This window comes from Acromyrmex echinatior, chromosome 6 (genome assembly GCF_024713525.1).
Source record: "Acromyrmex echinatior isolate Ae372 chromosome 6, ASM2471352v2, whole genome shotgun sequence".
Lineage (NCBI taxonomy): Eukaryota > Metazoa > Arthropoda > Insecta > Hymenoptera > Formicidae > Acromyrmex > Acromyrmex echinatior.
In genome coordinates this window covers 8,004,524-8,024,588 of record NC_141857.1, presented here as the reverse complement: position 1 = coordinate 8,024,588, position 20,065 = coordinate 8,004,524, and the positions used below count along the sequence as shown (strand labels likewise).

The following is a 20,065-nucleotide window of genomic DNA, read 5'->3' as shown; positions in this document are numbered from 1 at the left end:
TGTTTGTTGTAATCTCTCCAGTTATTCACAGTAGAGTTCGGAATTAATTGTTTGATCGGGCGATAACAGCTCATAGTGAACGATTCCCTTCCAATCCCACCACACACACAACATTACCTTCTTCGTCATCAATCCAGGTTTTGCGATTGCTTGTGCCTTCTCCCTTTCCTTATCCACGAGTTCGATTGTCGTACGTGATCTATTTTTAAAAAACATATAAAAAGAAGAGCATAAAAAACCACAGCACAAGTTATAGTTTGTGATATTTAATTATTATTACATTAATTAAAACATTAAACGTTTTGACCACAATCTGGCCATCTTCAGTAATTCAGTAATATTCTTAAAACGCAAAGTTACATCTAGTTGACATTAAATTCAACAGTCGGGTGTTGTAATTAAATAAACGTGTTCTTTTCTATGTGAAGATACTTCATACGAAATGTTACAACGCCAATTGTCATATCACGAAAAGTGTAGAACAAGAATTTCCAGATTCTAATTTAAAATAAATTTGTATATCATTAATATCTTCTAGTCGGAATATAAAGAAATAGAATCGTTACCTGTTTTACAGCAAAAAAACTAAACGATGAATCTCAAGTACTTCTTTTGCACAATTAGAATTTTGTCGTAACATTATGTGTTGTTATTTGTCCTATTATATATTTTATCATTATTTATATATATGAGTTAACAGTTTAGAAAGTTTTAGAATTATTTATTAAAAGAAAGAGAGATCCTTCTTAAGAAGAGGAAGATAAACATCAGGCAAACCTTCCGTGTCACTTTGCTTATTGATACCTCTTATTTGTTTTTTTATATGTATCATTTCCGAAATTCTTCTTTTCATTAATGATTGTTCTGTATCTAAAATTCTTATGTTATCCCAATCTAATTCATGCATCTCATTCAAACGGTGACGTGAAACCACTGAAATTTCGGAAGAAGATTTTTTTATGTCAGCCTTATGTTCTTTTATCCGAGTTTTTAATTTCCTTTTAGTTTGGCCAATATAAGATGATTCATAATTTAAACAATTGATTTTATAGACTACTCCACAATGATCATCCTTAGGCAAAGAATCCTTTGCCGTCTTTATAAAAGTATTCATTTTATTCATAGGTTTATATTAAACCCATGAACATGTGAAAGTTTTTTGAATTTTTCAGATACTTTGCCAAAGTATGGTATCGTGAAAAATTTTTTCTTAGAATCACATTCATTATTAATTTCTTCGCGATTTTAATCTAAATTAGTTCTATTTTCCAATATTTTTATTCTATTTTTTTATTGTTGAAAATATGAATTTTAAAGGATAACCATTACTTAAAAGCGTGTGAATTAATTCAGAGATGTTTTTTTCATGAAATTTAGGATGGGTTAAAAGTAAAATTCTATCAAATTGCCCAATAATTACTCCCCTTTTATGTACTAACAGATGATTCGAAAAATAGTTTAAATATCTCCCAGAGTAGGTTTTTTATAAATATCAAAGATGATATTTCCTTCTTGTCTCATTAATTTAACATTTAGAAAATTTATGTCGTTTTCATCGCCAAAGTCAACAGTAAATTTAAGTCTTTCATGATATGAGTTAAACAATTCTAGAACTCCTTCAATCTTTTCTTTACGTACAGCTAACACAATGTCATCCACATAACGAAAATAAAAAGACGAAATAATATTATTCGTGGTAATAATTTCTTGTTCTAAATCTTGTAAAACTTTGTTCGTCAATATAGGGGACAAAGGAGAGCCCATTGGCATGCCAAAAATCTGTTTAAATATTTTTTTATCAAATCTAAAAAATGTGGAATTAATTATAATCATAATTGCTTTAATAAACTCATGTAAAGGATTCGAAGTCTTATTTTCAATAAAATTCCACCTACGTTCAATGCTTTTTGATACTAATTCAGTCGGAATGTTCGTGTACATGGAGACCACGTCAAATGATATAATACTAAAATTTTTATCGATTACTTTATCATTGAGTTTATTTACTAAATCTAAACTGTTTTTTACATAACTAAAATTTTTTATATTATTATCAATGATTTCTTTTAAGAAGGTCGCCAGTGGATAAAAGCACTGTTAATACAACTGACAATTAATTTTAGAGGATGACCTTCTTTATGAATTTTTGGCAGTCCATAAGATCTCGGAAGTTCGCCGTCCGACACATACAATTTTTTGTATAAATTTAAATCAATATATCCCTTGTTTTTCCAATTTTTTAGTAAATTACCAATTTTCACAGTTATTTTATTAGTAGGATCTTTATTTATTAAATTGTATGTAGTCTGATCATTGAGAATCTCATACATTTTTTCTTTGTAACTATCTCGACTCATAATTACAGTGGTATTGCCTTTATCCGCTCTAGTAATTAAAATATCCGGATTTTGATAGAGTATTTTCACCATAAATAGCACAAATTTTTTCACAAACCTGTGCAACGTTCTTGCCTTTATCGTAGTAATACTGCAAAATGTAGTGAATTTTTCCTTATTTATTTCCATTTTCAAAATAAAATAACTTTTAATCCACTTCATCGATTTCAATCTTTTCTCAAAACAAAGGTTAAAATGTTACTTTTTAAACGCACGTCTAGTGTTATCGATGCGATTAGTAATTACCGATTTTGAACATTTAATGCCATCTAGTGGGAAAAATGCTACGAACTTACGAACCACATTTATTTAGAAAAATATTATGACAAAAATGTAAATGTTTATATATTCTTTGGCATTCGAGATATAAGATAAATATTATAATATTTAATAATTAATTATTTTTAAATTTTATGATAATTTTTTGCAAAAATATCGTACTTATCTGTTGTAGATAATTTTGTTTTCTTCAGTCCGGCAATCGATATAAAATCAGATCTGTTCGCATGTTTTTTAGTTATTAATTTTGTATTGTTAGCTTAATATTATTAGGTGCGCAACTAATACATAGGCTCTCTTTGTTGTATTAGGATCTCTCGGATCTCTTCATCGTATAATCAATCAACAAACTTGGAAAATTTATCGTACGATAAAAAACGGACACATGTAATATCGGTCTTATTCTTAAATTATTGACGTATAAGAAAATAATTATAAATAGATACAAACAAATTATTTTCAAAAAGGTATCTACAATAAATTTAAGACAAGACTAAGGTAGTTTTTAAGATTAAAGTTGACTTCTTTCAACTTTTTCTATAATGCATTTAAAAAAATTGCAAATATATCGAAACAAAATTTTACAGATTTCCTAATTGCTGAAGATCCGGAACGTAAATTTTATCGGTTCTTATACTGATCCGCCCCCAAATGAAAGCAGTGATCAGTAATTATTCCTGCATTGTACAAACTTACTTTACGCTGTTCTCTGTCATAAACAGATTAATTATTTGCACTTCCAGTTCCACGAAACGCCTTCGAGCTAGGAACTTCCTGTGCGATCTCAATCGCAATTAACGCCGCTGTTCGAAAGCAGCACTAATGGTCGCTAACGATCACAATAGAAACCGAAGTAAGTCGTTTTGCGAATTAGGTATTATAGTTCCGTCCCTTTGGTGTTTCCGCCACGGCCAAACGATTTCAGGCTCAATAGCGATGATCATTCCGAAACTTTTATCTTGATGTTGGAGAGGAAAGCTGAAGCTGGAGGGAAACGTAAAAAGAACATGTCAAAGTAGTCGGCTATTTTCATTCATTGGATCCTCTTCTAGAATGGTGAAATAAATTATAACCTACTGGAGAGTCATATGTAGATATATGGTAAGACGCGCTAAGCTATTTCGGACAGTCGTAACTCATATTTACGACCAATGGGAGTTACGCCAACTTTAAGAGGCTGCATAATGAAATCCAGTGCCGGTAGCTCCCTCGTTCCCGCAACTTCTTACTTTTCCTGTACCTCATTCGCGCGCTTTTCTACCTCCGGTCTCATTTTTATCCTCCCGTTACGTCCGCTCTCCTTTGACGCCTAATATTCGTACTTTTGCCTGGAGAAAGAAGGCAAGATGAATACATCACTCGCACCCTCACCAGTCGCCAGCATTTGTAGCTCTGTAGAAAGCTCAGCTGGAGAGGTATAACTAAGAATACACCTGAGATAGCGTTCGTGTCCTCAAGGATTTTCTTAGTGGTCCTAAATTTTCATTTCGAGTGCGTGATACCTATTATCCTTCGTCACCGTTCAGATATAAAATATTATAGATATGGTTTGACACACCAACAAGTTATCGTTGGATAACTAATACGTTTGTCAAAAATATTTCTTTTCGCAAAGAGTATGTATCCCAGATAGAATATCCAAAAGACGTCTTTTAGATATCTTATGCAACATGGATGTTATCTGAGTATCGTTTAAAATTATAAAGACAAAGAAAATCATTGCAATCGGTAAGACAAACGATTGGCGTAGTTATCACGATCAGAGAACTTGTAATTAGAAAGTTAGATTTCTTTATATTAATCGAGTGCCGCAAAGGATTAAACATTACAACTACTCATTGTCTACGCGTGCAGGCACTCCATCCATTTTATCCTGCACCGTGTAGTTTCGCAGCTTTAACCGGTGCCGTGTCGGTTCACCTCGTAATTGCTTCCTGCTCTTTAAAGCCGTGTGCACATCGGTAAGCGATAAAGTTGATAAAAAAGTCTGCTCATTAAACGCAATCGAGACATTCGCGATTAAATATAAATCTAAATTTATATTCAAAAAAATAATTCATAAATGTCAATATTTTTGTCAATGTTAAAATTGCTTGTTGGTCGTTTCTTGAGGTTAAAAAAATTCACCTTCCAGTAGATGGCTATCTTTATCGCAAAAGCGATTGCTTAACTGTCCTCTGCTGTGGAAAAAAGTTTCATTCGGCTCGTCCACTTGGTCTCTCGACGGTTCTCGCCGATGTGAACGCGGTCTAACGATCGCAACGATCCGGTGTCGCGGAACGAGATCTATCTTCTGGGAGAAACGCTTTGGTTCCCGTAAACAAATAACGAACGCTCGATTACGGTCGAGGGTTTCCCCGCTTGGTCGTCATCTTCGTTGCCGTTGTCGTCGTCGTCGTTGCAGAAGGTATATATTGTCGTGTATTTGCTCTCGGTGACGGGTATAGCACGTGGGTAGTAGGACGGCGTCTCGAGGTCGGTCACGACGCCGTCGTTTATTCGCGCTCCATACAAAGCCCCGGTCACGTTTCTTCCGCGCTTTATGCCGCCCAAGAAGTTCGAAACTATGGGCCCGGACGGCGGCGGACGGCGGAAACATAAAACTCCAGACAACATAACTCACCCATTTTCAGACTATCCCTTCGAGAAATTATTTTGCAGGATCTCTCTCTCTCTTTCTTTTTCCTAACCTATGACCTCGCACTGTGGAGAAGCATTTTCTCACACACGTAAGAAGGTTAGGCGAAGAGAAAGATTGTTGCGCGATTCTGAGCGCCCAAGAGAAGCCGGGAAGCTCCTCCCTTTCTGTCTCTCTCTCATTCTCTCTCTCTCTCTCTCTCTCTCTCGATCCACTGGAACATTAATCATATCCTTCCTCTCCGCACGCCACAGACGCTTCGGATAAATCGTCGATACGTCTGCGGTTAATTAGGCGATTAGGCAGCCGCTGCACCGCGCACCATTCCGCGCCTTTGCCAGCGAAATTCCGGCATTTCCGGCCCCGAATTCTTACGCCCGATTGTTACACGTGTACCTAATGTTGTTGGAATCAATCGATCCATTAGCCATGTTTGCGAATATAGAGACTGCTATCGAGAGAAGTAGAGTGAAACTAATTACGTTGTGTAGGGAAGGTGCTTTACGATGATTTTATACAAAGCAAATTACATTAGAAAATCTAAAATAAAATTATGTACTTTACGTGGTTGATTTAATTGAAACACCGCCAACTATTTCGACAAAGGAAGAAGTTTTTCTTTTTTTTTTTTTTTTAATTCTTTTCTTTACTTATCTCTTGAAAATTTCTCTCATATTTCCTACATTTGAATTAACGGAAGATGTAACTCAGTACGAACTAATTAGGGATTCGAATAAAGTGATTAGTGACCTAATGATAGCGAGGTTACTGAATATTGCGTCACGATAATCGCGCATTATTTCACCGGTCACGTTTCCACGAAGGGGATTTTAAACCGTAACGGTTGAACCGGAGGAGATGAACGTGATCATCCCTTAATTATAACAACTCACGTATCTTAGCTATCGCGCGCGAGATTATTCTCGGGTTTGCGTTAATTCAATTTTCGCGTATATACGTATTGACATTGCTCGGAATTTCTCAACGCTGACTATGGAAGGTACGTAATAACGTGTTACACGAGATGCATTAAATCATTTCGCAGGCACGACGATAATCCACAGAAGCGTTCACATGCAATTCGGAGTTTTCGTATCCGCGTGTAATCGGACGTAACGAAAGTCGTATAATTCGTTTAAAGTCGCGTAAACTTCTGGAACTTTGCCTGGAACTTTACCGCTCCTAAAGCGCAGTGTATCGACTTAGCGGCACTTTGTAAAGTGTATCGCGACGCATCACTCAGCGAATTCGAAACGACATTACAGAAACTGAAATTCAACGGCGAGATTTAACGCTCGCGACAAGAACGGGGGGCGGCGTTTACAGTCGGCGAGACAGTCGGCGAGAGATTAGAATTCGAGATCCAAAACGCATTTTCGTCGCCTCGGAGATTTCGGAGATGGACCATTATCACGGAAGTCATCCGCCTGGCAAGCGCGTTTCACATTCTTGCGAAGTGCACGTTCTTAGCTATGTCGCCTGGCTTGGCAAGCGACGCGTCGTGTCTGTAATGCGCCCCGTTATTGCACCACTCGACTGTTCACTATTCCATTTCTTCCCCCTTCCCCATCGCTTTCGATCCACTTCCCGGTAATCTCTATCTTCCCGTCCATGAGAACTCATTCTCGTTCCTGATGTTTAAACACACAAAATCTGATGTACGGGGGTGTACCGATGAATGTGTAAATCTGTGTGAGAAGACTATTATTTTTCACGTTGTTAATAACTTTTGCATTATTAATTAAAAATTTGCGGAATAAATCCTAATAAATCCTTATAAATCCGACCGCGGGAGTGTAAGTTTATGATGAAACTTTTATTTTTCAGCTTCACGTAAATTTTCATTTAATCGTCGGTCAAAGTTACATGCTTGAATCATATAAAAAGAGATAATTTAACGAGATTTCTAAACAAGACAACAAGAATAAGTTAAACTCAAGTTTATCAATATATATGTATCTTCTATATCATAATTATGCGTAAAGATTTTCATCAACACAAAGCTTTCTGAAATAACCTTGTAAAAAAGAGAGAAAAAGGAAATAACGGCTCTAAATTTTTTTAATTACCTCGAAACTACATTAATGATAACGGAGAAGCGGCATCTAAAATGTCGGTGTAGAAAATCAAATTTACTAGTTCCAGGGGTGACAATTGTTTTAAGAAAAAGGAGTAAACCGAGATATACACAAAAAGCGCGCTTTATAAGTATACTCGGCATAGAAGCGCGCGTACGCGACAATAGTATTTGCAGGTTCCATTGTTCTTTTAATTAGTTGGTATTCCCTCGGGTATTCTTCGGTATTCTAGGTCTGGAAACTAGCTGGCTGGTAAAAGGCCGGTCAGCAAGTCATCGTTGTATGAGGCGGGTCGACTAGGAACAAAATTATCGCGTTTGTTGAATACTCGTCTTCTCATTGAATGGCGACGGGATGGTGGAATTCGCTGCCGTTCTCCTCGGAATGAATATACGCGAATGCGAAGAGCGGAAGGAAGAGGAAGAATTTTCTTAATATATGACATCGTTGCCTTTTTACATGGGTGAACCATTCGTTTTGCCGATTATCGTTAGCATAATGTACGAGGCTCCTCTTTCTTGTCTTTGTTGCGCGATTAGAGATTCCTATATCAGCGTTCTCGTTTATCTCTCGAGCAAATGCGAAAGAGAGCACGTATGTATAGAACATCTGTTCGAACGCGCACTATTAAATGAAAACGCATCGAAATGTTTCGGAAATTACAGTCCCGTAGGAATTTATGAAGTAGGCCATATTCGAAGCTCGCACGCACCAATGGGCTGCAATTAATCTTTATCTGGTTTTGGAATATTCACGAAACAATTATAACAATGTAATGTTTCTCTCTCTCTCTCTCTCTCTTTTTCTGTTTAATTGACGAGAACAAATTAAAAATAAAAATTTTGGTTACGATAATTATTATTGAATTAAAGAAAAGAAAGAGAGAGAGAGAGAGAGAGAGACAAAGAATGCTATTCGCACAAAGGGCAAAAAAAAAAACGAAGAATATTTCTCTCCACTTTTAAGCGCTCCGCTTCTTGCAATCGAATTTTGTGCGTTTGGCGAATAATGGCATTCCCCTTTACGAGCATAATCGAATGCATGTCGGACAAAACCGCGCTCACTGAGAGCTTCCTCCTACTGCATGTCGTTGATTTTGTGCACCGTCATATCCTTCGAATTTATACGTTCTGTTGTAACTTAAAAAAAGAGGGAGAGAGAGAGAGAGAGAGAGAGGGAGAATGCGAAAAAGAGACGAGGGTTTGACATCACGCGGTTTTCCTCGGCAAATAAACGCCGCTGAATCCTGTCACGATCTTGAAAAAGTCTGTGCATTCGGGCGAATAAAAAACCACTGTGCCCCGAATATCCGGAATGAAATGGAATAATAAAACTATGGCCAACTACAGCGTTCAACCTTTGGTATTCTATGGATGATGCATTGTGTTTCCAGGCTTTGACAGAGGAGACAATTTATCTTTAAGACTTTGATTATAGCGTAGGGTGCTTGTTGTTTCATCGATGAATCGTAAAAATTCAAGTTTGGCTTTTTATCAATGAAAAACATAATGACGCGTGTCACCAAATTTAGAAATTATATCTATTAAAAATTCAATTCAGGTTTAAGTTCATTAAGAGGAACTCTTTTAATAAAATATTAATATTTATACCGCAACGTAACGTTTACGTCGTTATTTGATTTTATTGGTTCAAAAACTCTCTCGAAGTTCAATTGTTTCTTTTAATCGGAGATACAGTCTCAAACCTCTGAAAAAACGTAACAGTCTTAAAAAAACTTATGCAGACGAGCGTAAAAACCGCAGACTGCCTGGAGTGTTCGACGGCAAGTAAAAGATAATAAAACAGTGATCGACGAATGTAGGAAGTTTAAGCGAACTCCACGGTATTTAGTAACGCTAGACGCGAAAAGAGAGATGCGATGGTAGACGGATCGTATGCAAATCACGATGGCGGCGATCGTAAACTCCCTCGTCGACCAGCCAGCCGGCTGGACTATTTCCCAATGTGGGAAAATACGTACACGATATCTGATGCAGAACCATTTGCACTAGCTAGGGTTTGGATTTAGTTAAATGAAGACGCGCTTTGAAAGTGATCTTATCGGTGCACGTGTTTATCGACTCTCCATCTAACGCGACCATCTCCGGCGAATTGGATCAATGAATCTACCTACTGAAAGTAATTAATTTGCCTTAGTGGCAGGTAAATCGTTACATATACAAACAGTATCATCCGATTAAAAAAAAATAACGATCGTATTAACAGGGCATAACAGACGCTTGATTAATTCATCCAATATTTTCAATCTTCCTTTGCGCCATGTTTGTTGTTTATTATTATATATTATATTATATTTATTTGCAATTTTGGATTAACAATAAATGTCTAAGTTCCATTGTACATTTTGTTAATACAATATTGTACATAAATATAATAATAATAAATAATAATATATAACAGATGATTACAGTCGCTATGTAATTCTTTGTTTTCCTCTTTGTATATTTTTTAGATTTTTTCCTTACGTTGCTTTCAAAAGTAATAGTACTGTATTCTTTTTCAGTTATAATAATAACTGTCGTAAATTCATAAGAGAGAAAGAGAGAGATTATTTTTAATATTTATCCTCCGCCTTTCACAAGGATTCTGTCGGTGTAGTTTTCTAATGAGCACACAAATCAGAGATGAATAAAGGCTTCAAGAATTCAACCGGAGAAATGTGACCGTTGAATTTCTTTTGCTGCATAGGTTGTTCAGGGTATCGCAGCTGCCGGCAAAAGTAAAAATATGACGAATTTTTTTCCACGTATTATCTTCTAATTATAACACCCAATCCACAGACGAGGATTCTTGTTTAACCGCGTCACGTGTCGTGCTGTAAATAAAAAAAAAAATAGTCAAATAAAACCTCTCATTTTGTTCTATGCATAAAATTTGCACAGCAAAAATTGTTTAATATATTTGAGAAAAGAATCTACGGGACGAGAGTGCGGTAATTAAGCTTATCATTTCATTCAATTTTATATCGTATTCATTGTTACGTTCTTTTCGGTAATTAAAAAAAGGATTTTTTGCGGGTCTGTTTAGTTACAGTGCTGATTTTATTTAACGAGTAATTTTTAAATACATATATGTATAGCAATATACATTTCTGAGCGTCATAAGAGGAGCGTTACGAGATTCAATAGTAATAAAATAAAGTACAGAGATAAATGTACGAAGCAATGTACGATTGTAGATAATTAGCGGTATTTAATAATTAGCGCCGGCATCGCAAGAGACAAAATGCCAGTGGATATGTGCTGCGTACCTGCAGTGCAGCAGGACTCGTGGAAATGACGTCGCTGGCGTCTTTTAGGGAACGGGAAGCTCGTATTTCTCCTTCTGCCGTAATCACTTTGGCCCTATATAGCCTCCCTCGTAGCTTCCGCCTCCATGGCTATAGCTCGTTGGAACTGTACCGGAAGTCGGACGTCCTTTCTGAAACAGAGGTATCCGTTAGGTATCCGTTTCAGGCAACCGCGTGGAAATTCATGGACAAACATGCGAACATGAACGTAAATGGCGTTAAGACTGTTATGATGTTGAATGGGGCCGGGGGGGGGGGGGGGGAGAGGAGGGGAAGTTAAGATTGTTACAACAATTATTATGACTATCACTGTTACTTCTTCGCTTTCTAGAAATCATTTCTAGAAATGTGTCAATAGTCAGCACATTTCGATCTTATTTCAATTAATTTTAATGAAATAAAAGAATTTTCTGTAGAAAATTATATCAATTCTTGGTAAAATAATATGTGCGAAAAAGTATATATTTATAATTGTACTAAAAAAAATACAATCGATCACTTTTTACAGGATATATTATTATATCAATGTGATTGTACTTTCTTTCTAGCGAAATCATAAACTTTTCTTGCACATATTATTTTATTTAGTATCGACACATATTATTTATAGTTCATTTCTCAGTGAATGAACAAAATCGTTCGCAATGAGACTATTTTGATCACAAGGTACAATATCGAAACGGCAATACCGCTATGGTGTTACGTGTAATGTGCAATATGCAGCTATAATCTAATTACTCCTTAATAACACTTCGTCGATGTAAATATAAGCGTATCGATTCGTTTCGTCCGACTGTGAAATTTTATCGGTCGCGCGGCGGCGAAATAAACGACCATTGACTTGTTTTACGCGAACGTGGATTCGACGAACACATTTAAATTTTAAATCACGCCTCGTTCTACCCTTTTTTTTTTATCTCTGTCGGTCGAAATACATTTTCGTTAGCGCATTATTTTTATCGAATCACCCTCGCGCAGCTGCGCAACATTCGTATTATTTGCCGATCAAGCGATTTCGCATTGATTTGCATTGGTTATTCGTTCATAACAATCTTTTTTGGTTCTTGTATGACCACTGTTAATGTGAAGCAAAGATTTTAGAGAAACCTATAAGTATTTAATCTTAATAATCTGTCATCAATGAGAAAATAAAAGATAATTGCTATCGCGACTTTAAAACAGGAATGGTGTAAAATCTACATCAAAGTCAGAAAATCACGGAAGATTAATTTACAAAATAGCGAATCTTTATTTTCTTGTCGCTGTTCTAAGTATAAACGAATTAATAATATTACACAATTATATATTACAGAATTAATAAAATTACACAAGTGATAAGCCGGTAAAGAGAGAAAACAATTCCTTGATCGTGCATGACATTAAAGTAGGTATATCAAGCTAAAATATTCACATCTCGACTTTGATTCCCCAAGGATCTGTTGCCTTGTCCAAAGTAATCTGCATGATGTAGGAAATAATCTCCCACTCCGAGAGGAGTTTATCTCAGGCATCTCAGCGAGACTAAAGTTACTAGATAACAAAGTACCGCAAACTACTGCCATTTTGGCTCCATGACGCGCGGTTATTCAAAACTTACATATGACTGTATTATATTATAAGGAAAAATAAAACCTCATAGATAAAAAATTATATCTCACAGATTACAGCCCTTTCCAACAATGTTTCTTTGCTAATTAATTGAAGTCATTCGTTACGTCTGTCGCCTGTTGGCAAGCGAAATAAACGGAAACTTCTTTCGCTGCAGTTTTTACAATTCTTAATACAGCAACTGAATACTTTTACCGACGTTTTCTAACCAGTTCCAACTTTCTTAGACAAAGTTATAAACGAGTATAAGGATTCTAGCAGAATGAAGTTAGTTATTGCATTTAAGGGGGCCGGATGGTTTGGAGGGTCCAAAAAAATCGATTTTTTTAAATTTCATTTTTGGAAAATTGATTGTCCTGAAATTATATTGCCAAAATTGTTATAGAAATAAGATAATGGAGTTATCCACGGTTTACCGAAAGGTAAAAATTAGACACGTTTCGATTTGGCGCGACATGGCGCGTCGTACGGTTGTTACGAACTTCTTCGAACAAAGAAACATCTGCCGTATTACTGTCTTTTTCTACATTTCTGTTCAAACATTTCAAACAAGATGATTAATTGTATTATGTCATTCTGTTAAAATCCTTATACTCATTTATAACTTCGTGTAAAGAAGTTAGAACTGGTTAGAAAACGTCAGCAAAAATGCCCAGGAATCGCCGAATAAGAAAAATTTATTGTAAGTACTAAAAAAACATAAGTATTCTAACTCAAAACTTTAAACGTATTTTCTTCGAAACGTGTTTTTTCAAATTTGCTGACATTATAAAGAGAAAATAGCTTAATCGCTGCTTTTTACATATTTATTACAATTACTTTCTCCATACGGTAAACCTAAAAAAAATAATAAATTTTTCAAAACAATAATAGTTTTTTGGCAACTTAATGAAAAATAGATCAAGAAAAATCTTTTTTTTTTATAAAAGAGTAATTTTAACAAATCACGATTTTTTATAATTTTGTTAGGTTTACTGTATACATTCAACATAATTAATTATAAATCAATTTGATTTTTTTATTTCGGACGACTAGTTCTGGCTATCAGCAATTTAACAAAACCCCATGTGGACACATTTGCCGCCATTGTTGCCTCTCGGACATTTCAACACATTTTAATTAATAAAAATTCATACTTATTGTATAAAGTATAAATAAAACATATAAATCCAAACCTAAAATTGATAGCTGTAATCATTTTTCCACAAAAAATTCATTAAAAATCGTTGATTTCTTGATCCTCCAAACCTGGCCCTCTTAATACATAGATATATTATATTATTATAAATGTAATATCTGCACTATTCGACATAATTTTGACTCCAAAGATATGTCACTTTCATTTTTCCATTGTGATACCTTTAAGTGCCTTATTGTTATATCTAATTTTAAGGGAGACTCATACCACTCGCAGCGTACTCGCAACCAGTAACCACATCGAATGGCTGGAAAAGTAAGTGAAAGGGATGACGACCAGCCTATGACTCACCGCGCCGCAGCCATCACCACCGTCGGGGGCGGCAAACTGTGAACCTCGTTGCTGGTAGCCGTTAAACCCCCACGGAACGCTGCTGAAACGTCGACACGCTGTGTCGACTGTTCCTCGTAATTTTTAACGGACCAGAAACCAAGCTACATGCGACCCTTTGGACGTGACTCTAAATTACTCTAAAAGCATTATCGGAACAACACGGTAATACGCGCGTCGTACTGAGTGAACGCAGACACGCGTCGACACCTTTATAACGGTGTAATAGCATAAAATGTTTTGAAAATATAATAAACGCAATTAAATTTTATTTATGGAAAAATTTAATACAATATTATTTCTTCGTTGCACTGTTGTATTAAGCTTGTTGTTCCCGTACTAATGTTTCTCTAATTACTAATTTAACAATTGCTACACATTCTACGAAAATAAATCTGAAAATTATCGCACAACCAACTCTTCAAGCACTCTGCGGCACAAAACTCGTTACGCAGTTCATCACTGTTAACCCGGAAAAGCTTTTAACATGCGCAATTAGCTTATTTTCATTATACCGCCGTGCACGTCTTGTCTCTGATTCTCGCGATGGCCAAAAATAAAGATAGAGATTACAGCAAGTACTGAGTAGAAAGGATGAAAAGGAAGGGGTTTAGGAAAAAAGCGCACGCAATCAAGTATTTAAATGCCGTGCCAACAGCACGATGGAGACGCGATGTGTAACCAAAGGAAAAACTGCAGAGCGCTTTCATCTAGCTGCTAGAAATAAACTCGGGAGTAAAACTGTCGGGATAAAGTGAAAACTGTCGGCCAGGAACGCAGACTAATAGCACAATCCACAAAGATAAGATAATATTGTAAACCAGTGCTGGTCTTATGCACCGTCAGCTAAATTGAAAAATCTAACGTCCTCCTTTCTAATATCTTTTCGCTCTGCCGCTCTTCTTCGCGTTTGTTGATTTCTGAGCAAGAATAAATAACCCTTTGATATTGCCTTTCATATCTATAGTTTGCGATTTTTACATTCAGAAGCTCCTTTATACGATACACTAGACAACGTACACTCGACTACGTTATGAAATCTTTGATAAAGCACTTCCTACAGTGGCACGTCAAAGGACATTGCCTTCAGATCTGCGTATGCAACAGTCAATACACAGCATAACGAGAAATTAATTACGATTGCACTTTTGCAAATCAATAGAAAGAAATGTCTGTGAAATATTGTCATTTCACAATCATTTACACAAGTTAAAAGTTTACTCTAGATTTACCTGGGCCGTAAGTTCTACCCTTCAAATGACCTATTTAAAGTAACGACTCTCTCGTAGACGACTTTGAATAAACAGCAGGAGGAAAATGTGATCGTTACAAGTAATGATCCTATCGTTGCTAGAAATTTAACAATCTGTATCGCTATATTCACTTTTTTGTTTAGCCACGTGACAATCATTTCAACCCCTTGCATAGGAAGAAATAGGGATTTAAATATTTGTGTAAAATTTTAATCTTTATTTAATTATCGCTGAATAATTTTTTAGATACCTTGTATCGTTTTAATGGAATTCACATGATACATCGATTACGCGATTATAATTGATTGCAAAATAAAATGATCGTAGAGCTTAATATAGATTATAAAGAATATTCCTCGCTCAATCTTTTCGATTTTCTGTAAAGAAGACGTTTATTCAAACATTTTCAATTTGAGCAACAGTTCAGATTTCATCAGAAAGATTAATCGAGCCATCACAAAAGTGATTAGGTAAAAGCGGGGTGATGCGCTTGCCTGATTCCGTTCCCGGCTGTTGATCGTTTTCTTTTCAACTATATTGCAAGCAAAGCAATCATGCAAGCGCCTTTTACGGAGATCGCGCGGTTAAATTGTGCGTGAAATGGAACGTCTGCCAGAAAAGTAATTTGTCCCTTTCCGTCTATACCCTCTCTCATTAATTTCATTGCGCAGTTCCGCTTCCCGTCTTTTTTTTTGTAAATTCTGCTTTTTTTCTGAGAGAGAATTAAAAACTTGGGAAAGAAAATATTTGATGCGCGAAAATTCCGCTAGTTATGATACTACATTTAAATATTAGCGTAATTTTAGTTTTATCGCTGATACAATTTCCGTAATTTACGTGTTAGTGGAGAAGCAAGAGAAGAGAATTATTTTTCCTTTCGCTGAAGAAGGCGGGCGATTTATTTCCTTATTGCGAGCTCTTACATAATGTACCCGTGTACTGTAGCGGATTTTCCTTCCGTTAGTCTCTGTTGGGTCTGATCACCCTCTGTGTGGTTTCACCAAAACGACATCCTCCACTTAAGCAGGACACGCAGGATCGATCAGCGCAGAATGCCAGCCTGTTTGTCAGATTTCTCTCTATCGCGTAATTCTAAATCCGATAACGCATTACGTTAATTCACGTTATTGCAAAACTGTATACAATCGACCTAACAAACTTTATTTCATAAGAAAGTTTGACGGTCGAATTAAGTGGAGAATAGCTCGAAGAGGAAAAGAAGCTAATCGTTCTATCTTTTTATGACGCTATCAAATTATAATATTATTCAATCAAATTGAAATCAAATAAATATAATCATTGATCAATAAATGAAATAGATTCGATAAAATCTTTCATTTACGAAACACTGTATTACTAATACGAGTTTCACAATTAGAAGTTGCCGAGCTCTAAAACTCTATTTTGTCGCTTTTTTTTAAATGCTAAACTCTCCGATTTTAATTCTAATGAAAAACACCGCACGATGGTTCGCAACATTGACGACTGGTCGATCGTTTTTTTCAGATACAGTTTCCGGGGGAGTTTTAACTTTCGTGAACGCGGCGCAGAAACGGTGCTAAAAATTCAAGCGTCGAAATAACGTGCGCGTCGGAACACGATCGGTCGATCCTACGCACGCACGCACTCGGAGAGTTCACGTTGCATCGTGAACCAGCCCTAAATTAACCGACGGCCACGTGCACCGGCTCCGTTCCCGTGTTTACGAGCTGTGAAATTCTGTGTGAAAAGGCAGTATAACTAGCTTGGACGCGACATACGCGGAGCTGTTGAAAAAGTAAATTATTTCTCTTGGCGCGCGTTATAACAGCAGCGGGTGGGCGAAATCTACATTTCAGATTTCGTTTTATTCGCAGTGCCCGCGCGCGCACGCGCGCAGGGCTTAATTAACGAAAGCGGTAAAATATGTAAAAGGCGATTGCGGCCGACGTTAGCGTCACCAGAAACGCAATTAAATTCCAAATTACATGGTTAATATAAACCAATACATGCATATATATATATATACACATGTATGCATGTATATGTGAGAGATACCGTTTATACATATACATATGAATTTGTATATAATACGTAACTTGAAAATCATCCTTTCATTTAAGATTAATTTCGTAATATGTTAGTGCGCATGGGAAAGAGCGTTCGGAAAGCTCCAATATTAATTGAACGATTAATTGAAAGGTAAAAGGATCGGAAACGTCCCTCCATCGACCTCACGAGTTTGTTCGATTCTACAAGATGCCGTGCCAAGAGAACTCGTAGTCCGCAGGTCTATTGTGATAGAGTAATTGCGTTGTTCTTGAATAGTCCGGATTCCATCCAGTTGTTTCTGCCGTTCGCGGTGCTCACCTCTTCCCCTTTCTTCTTTTTTTTTTCATCCTATTTTTCCAGTTTCACACAAAGTCCGACTCGATTTTTAAAGTTTTCGGATCGTCCCACGTAGATCTTTCCTCCGCACGTTAAATTCCCTTTCATTACTTCAAACCCATAAATTATCCAATTTTCCGTACTGCGGCACGCAAAAAATAACGGATTACAGTCTCGAGCATCGAAATCCATTAGACTAATGAAATTGCATTTGCGAGGTTGGTGTAGGATACTTCCGGAGTACCATGAGAAAATTCCGTTCGTACTTTCGGATCGAAAACGTTGGCCCGTTGCGAATGATTCTTAATGCCTGGCAGGGGTAATAATAAGGGCAATTAATGTAAACCAGCAAACTCCGCCAGTTTGTAAACCGATAGAGAAATTTCATTATAAATGAAACTTACGCAGGCTGATGATGTTTAGATGATGAAAATCGTGATTCATTATTATTTCATTATGTTTACGTGCATAATGCCGAGCAAACATATTTATGTGCAAATATAAAAAATATTATAGATACCTGAAATAGGTAACTAATATATTGTAGTACGTTGATGGGCGCGAAACATAATGCCTAATGTCAAAATCGACGTTTAGCGAGGTTTCCAGAAATAATACTCATAAAATCGATGCAGAACAAAATCGTAGTTGACAAGAGTTAACAGGCGACAGAGCTCATGTCGATAGACGTGCGATTTATTAATGTTTGATATTTATGTCAGAAAAATTGCGAATCTTTATCATCGTATAGCAGAGAGGCGAATTTTTCTACCGCCTCTCCTTCACACTTACAGTTCGTTAATGCGATCTTTTATCAAGTACTCCAATATCTTAAAAGCCTTTTCGGCATAACGTATCCAGCTCTTTTCCAATGCTTCTTTAATATGTTTACAACATTTTTTATTAATAAAAATACATATATTTGTTTGGTACAGTTATGTCTCTTAATATCTGATAGTTTGATTGAAAAAATGTTTTACAACAATATTATATTTTTTAATGAAAGTTACAACAATCGAATTAGGATGCTATACCTATATATGTATATCACATGTGTTTCTGTGGTATAACGTTTAAGAGTTAATTAATGTGCGTGATTAGCGCTACAACTCACGAAATATCAGGGTCGATTGTTATTGCTATCGTAGAAAAAATCGTGACAAGAGTAGCGATGTTTCGCACGGGGGAAAAAAAACCGACACGACGTAAAGTGAGGAAAAAAAAAATGAAATGTGGGGAAAAAAGGAACATCGCGAAAAACACGATTCGCGAAACCGGTGGAGGGCTGTCATTTTTCGAAAAGCGAGCGTTTCCGCGATACGGCGAGATGTTTCGCTTGTGTATTGCACGAGGCTGTTAATCGACGACCGGCGATCTGCACATGGCAGGTTCGCACGTGCATATAAGCGCGTCGTGCATGCATCGATGGAAACGATCGCGAGGGAGCTAGATATCTTGACAGACCACACGACAAGAGTGTATCCCGGAAAGCGCTTGACGCGGGAGAGGATGAGAAGTGTGTCTCCCGTGGTGAGAGGGATAGGGACAGGGAGGAGCAAAATACCGGATGGAGAAGAGGCTGGATGGCGGATAGTGAGAAAGGGTGGATCGGCCAGTTGATGTGGCGATCCTGTGGGAGTGCTTGAACCGTGATCACGTTGTTAACCCACCCCGTACCTCATTCTGTCCCTCCCTTCCTCCCGCCCTCCCTCCCTCCTTCCGCCGTTACTAGCCTTCATCCTCTATACGATCGCATGCTCTTTCCGGGTAAGTATTATGCACATCCGCTGGTGTACATACGTACACGACACTTATTTACGTGTCCACCATCGCTTCCTCCTTTCGTTTCATGATGCTTCACTTTCCGTTGATAACAAGATCGCTGTTGATCGTCATCAGATGTCGATATTACATACAACAAGGTAAATATAATAGGCTAATGGGAGTCAACGATAAACGGCGCAATTATTTAGTGAACAATTAATACTCAGATATTGGATTCTTTATTTGGAACTGAATAATTGCGCCGTTTATCGTTGCTAACTCTCGTTCTATTATATTTATCTTTTTGTATTGTTTAAAATTCGAGAGTCCTAATATAATTATTGTTATTATATATTATATATTTATTTAGGATATGGGACGATCATGATTGCACGCCGTGACATCAATACGTAAAAGAATATCCGTATGCTGCGAACGAGAGTGCGCATTATCGACAATGATGTATTCATTAGATCTCGCGTACGGCACACATATATGGCAGAGATTAACATGTTGGAATCTTCCAACGCGGACAACGATATTACGATTTCAGTCTGAGTTTCCTCGGCCCCAGCCGACTCTGCACGTTACTCCCGGTCTGCAGATCGCACGCGTGTCGAGAGTGATATGGTTCTAGAGACGTTAATTAGTTACATTTCAACGTTAGCGCGACGTGCACGAGCTGTTATACGATTCCGTCGCCGATGGTGGTGCAATGTCAACAGATAGATATCTGCGTATCCGCGGTCGCCAGAAAATCATGATATAATCAAATTTACATTTTGCAAATTGCAAAGTATACACAAATAATCAGAGAGTGCTAAGGGACTCCTGTTTACTCACA

The 20,065-nt window shown here is 36.8% G+C and overlaps 1 protein-coding gene across 1 annotated transcript in view; it reads left to right on the top strand.

Moving 5' to 3' along the window:
- The window catches only part of LOC147909339 (uncharacterized), a 37,132-nt gene extending 23,027 nt beyond the window's left edge, over positions 1–14,105 (top strand). The window contains exon 4 of the mRNA XM_087406836.1: positions 13,703–14,105. Coding sequence (XP_087262962.1) covers positions 13,703–13,770 — 68 coding nt within the window. The 3' untranslated portion in view covers positions 13,771–14,105. The remainder of the gene's footprint in view (positions 1–13,702) is intronic.
- The last annotated feature ends 5,960 nt before the right edge of the window (positions 14,106–20,065 follow it).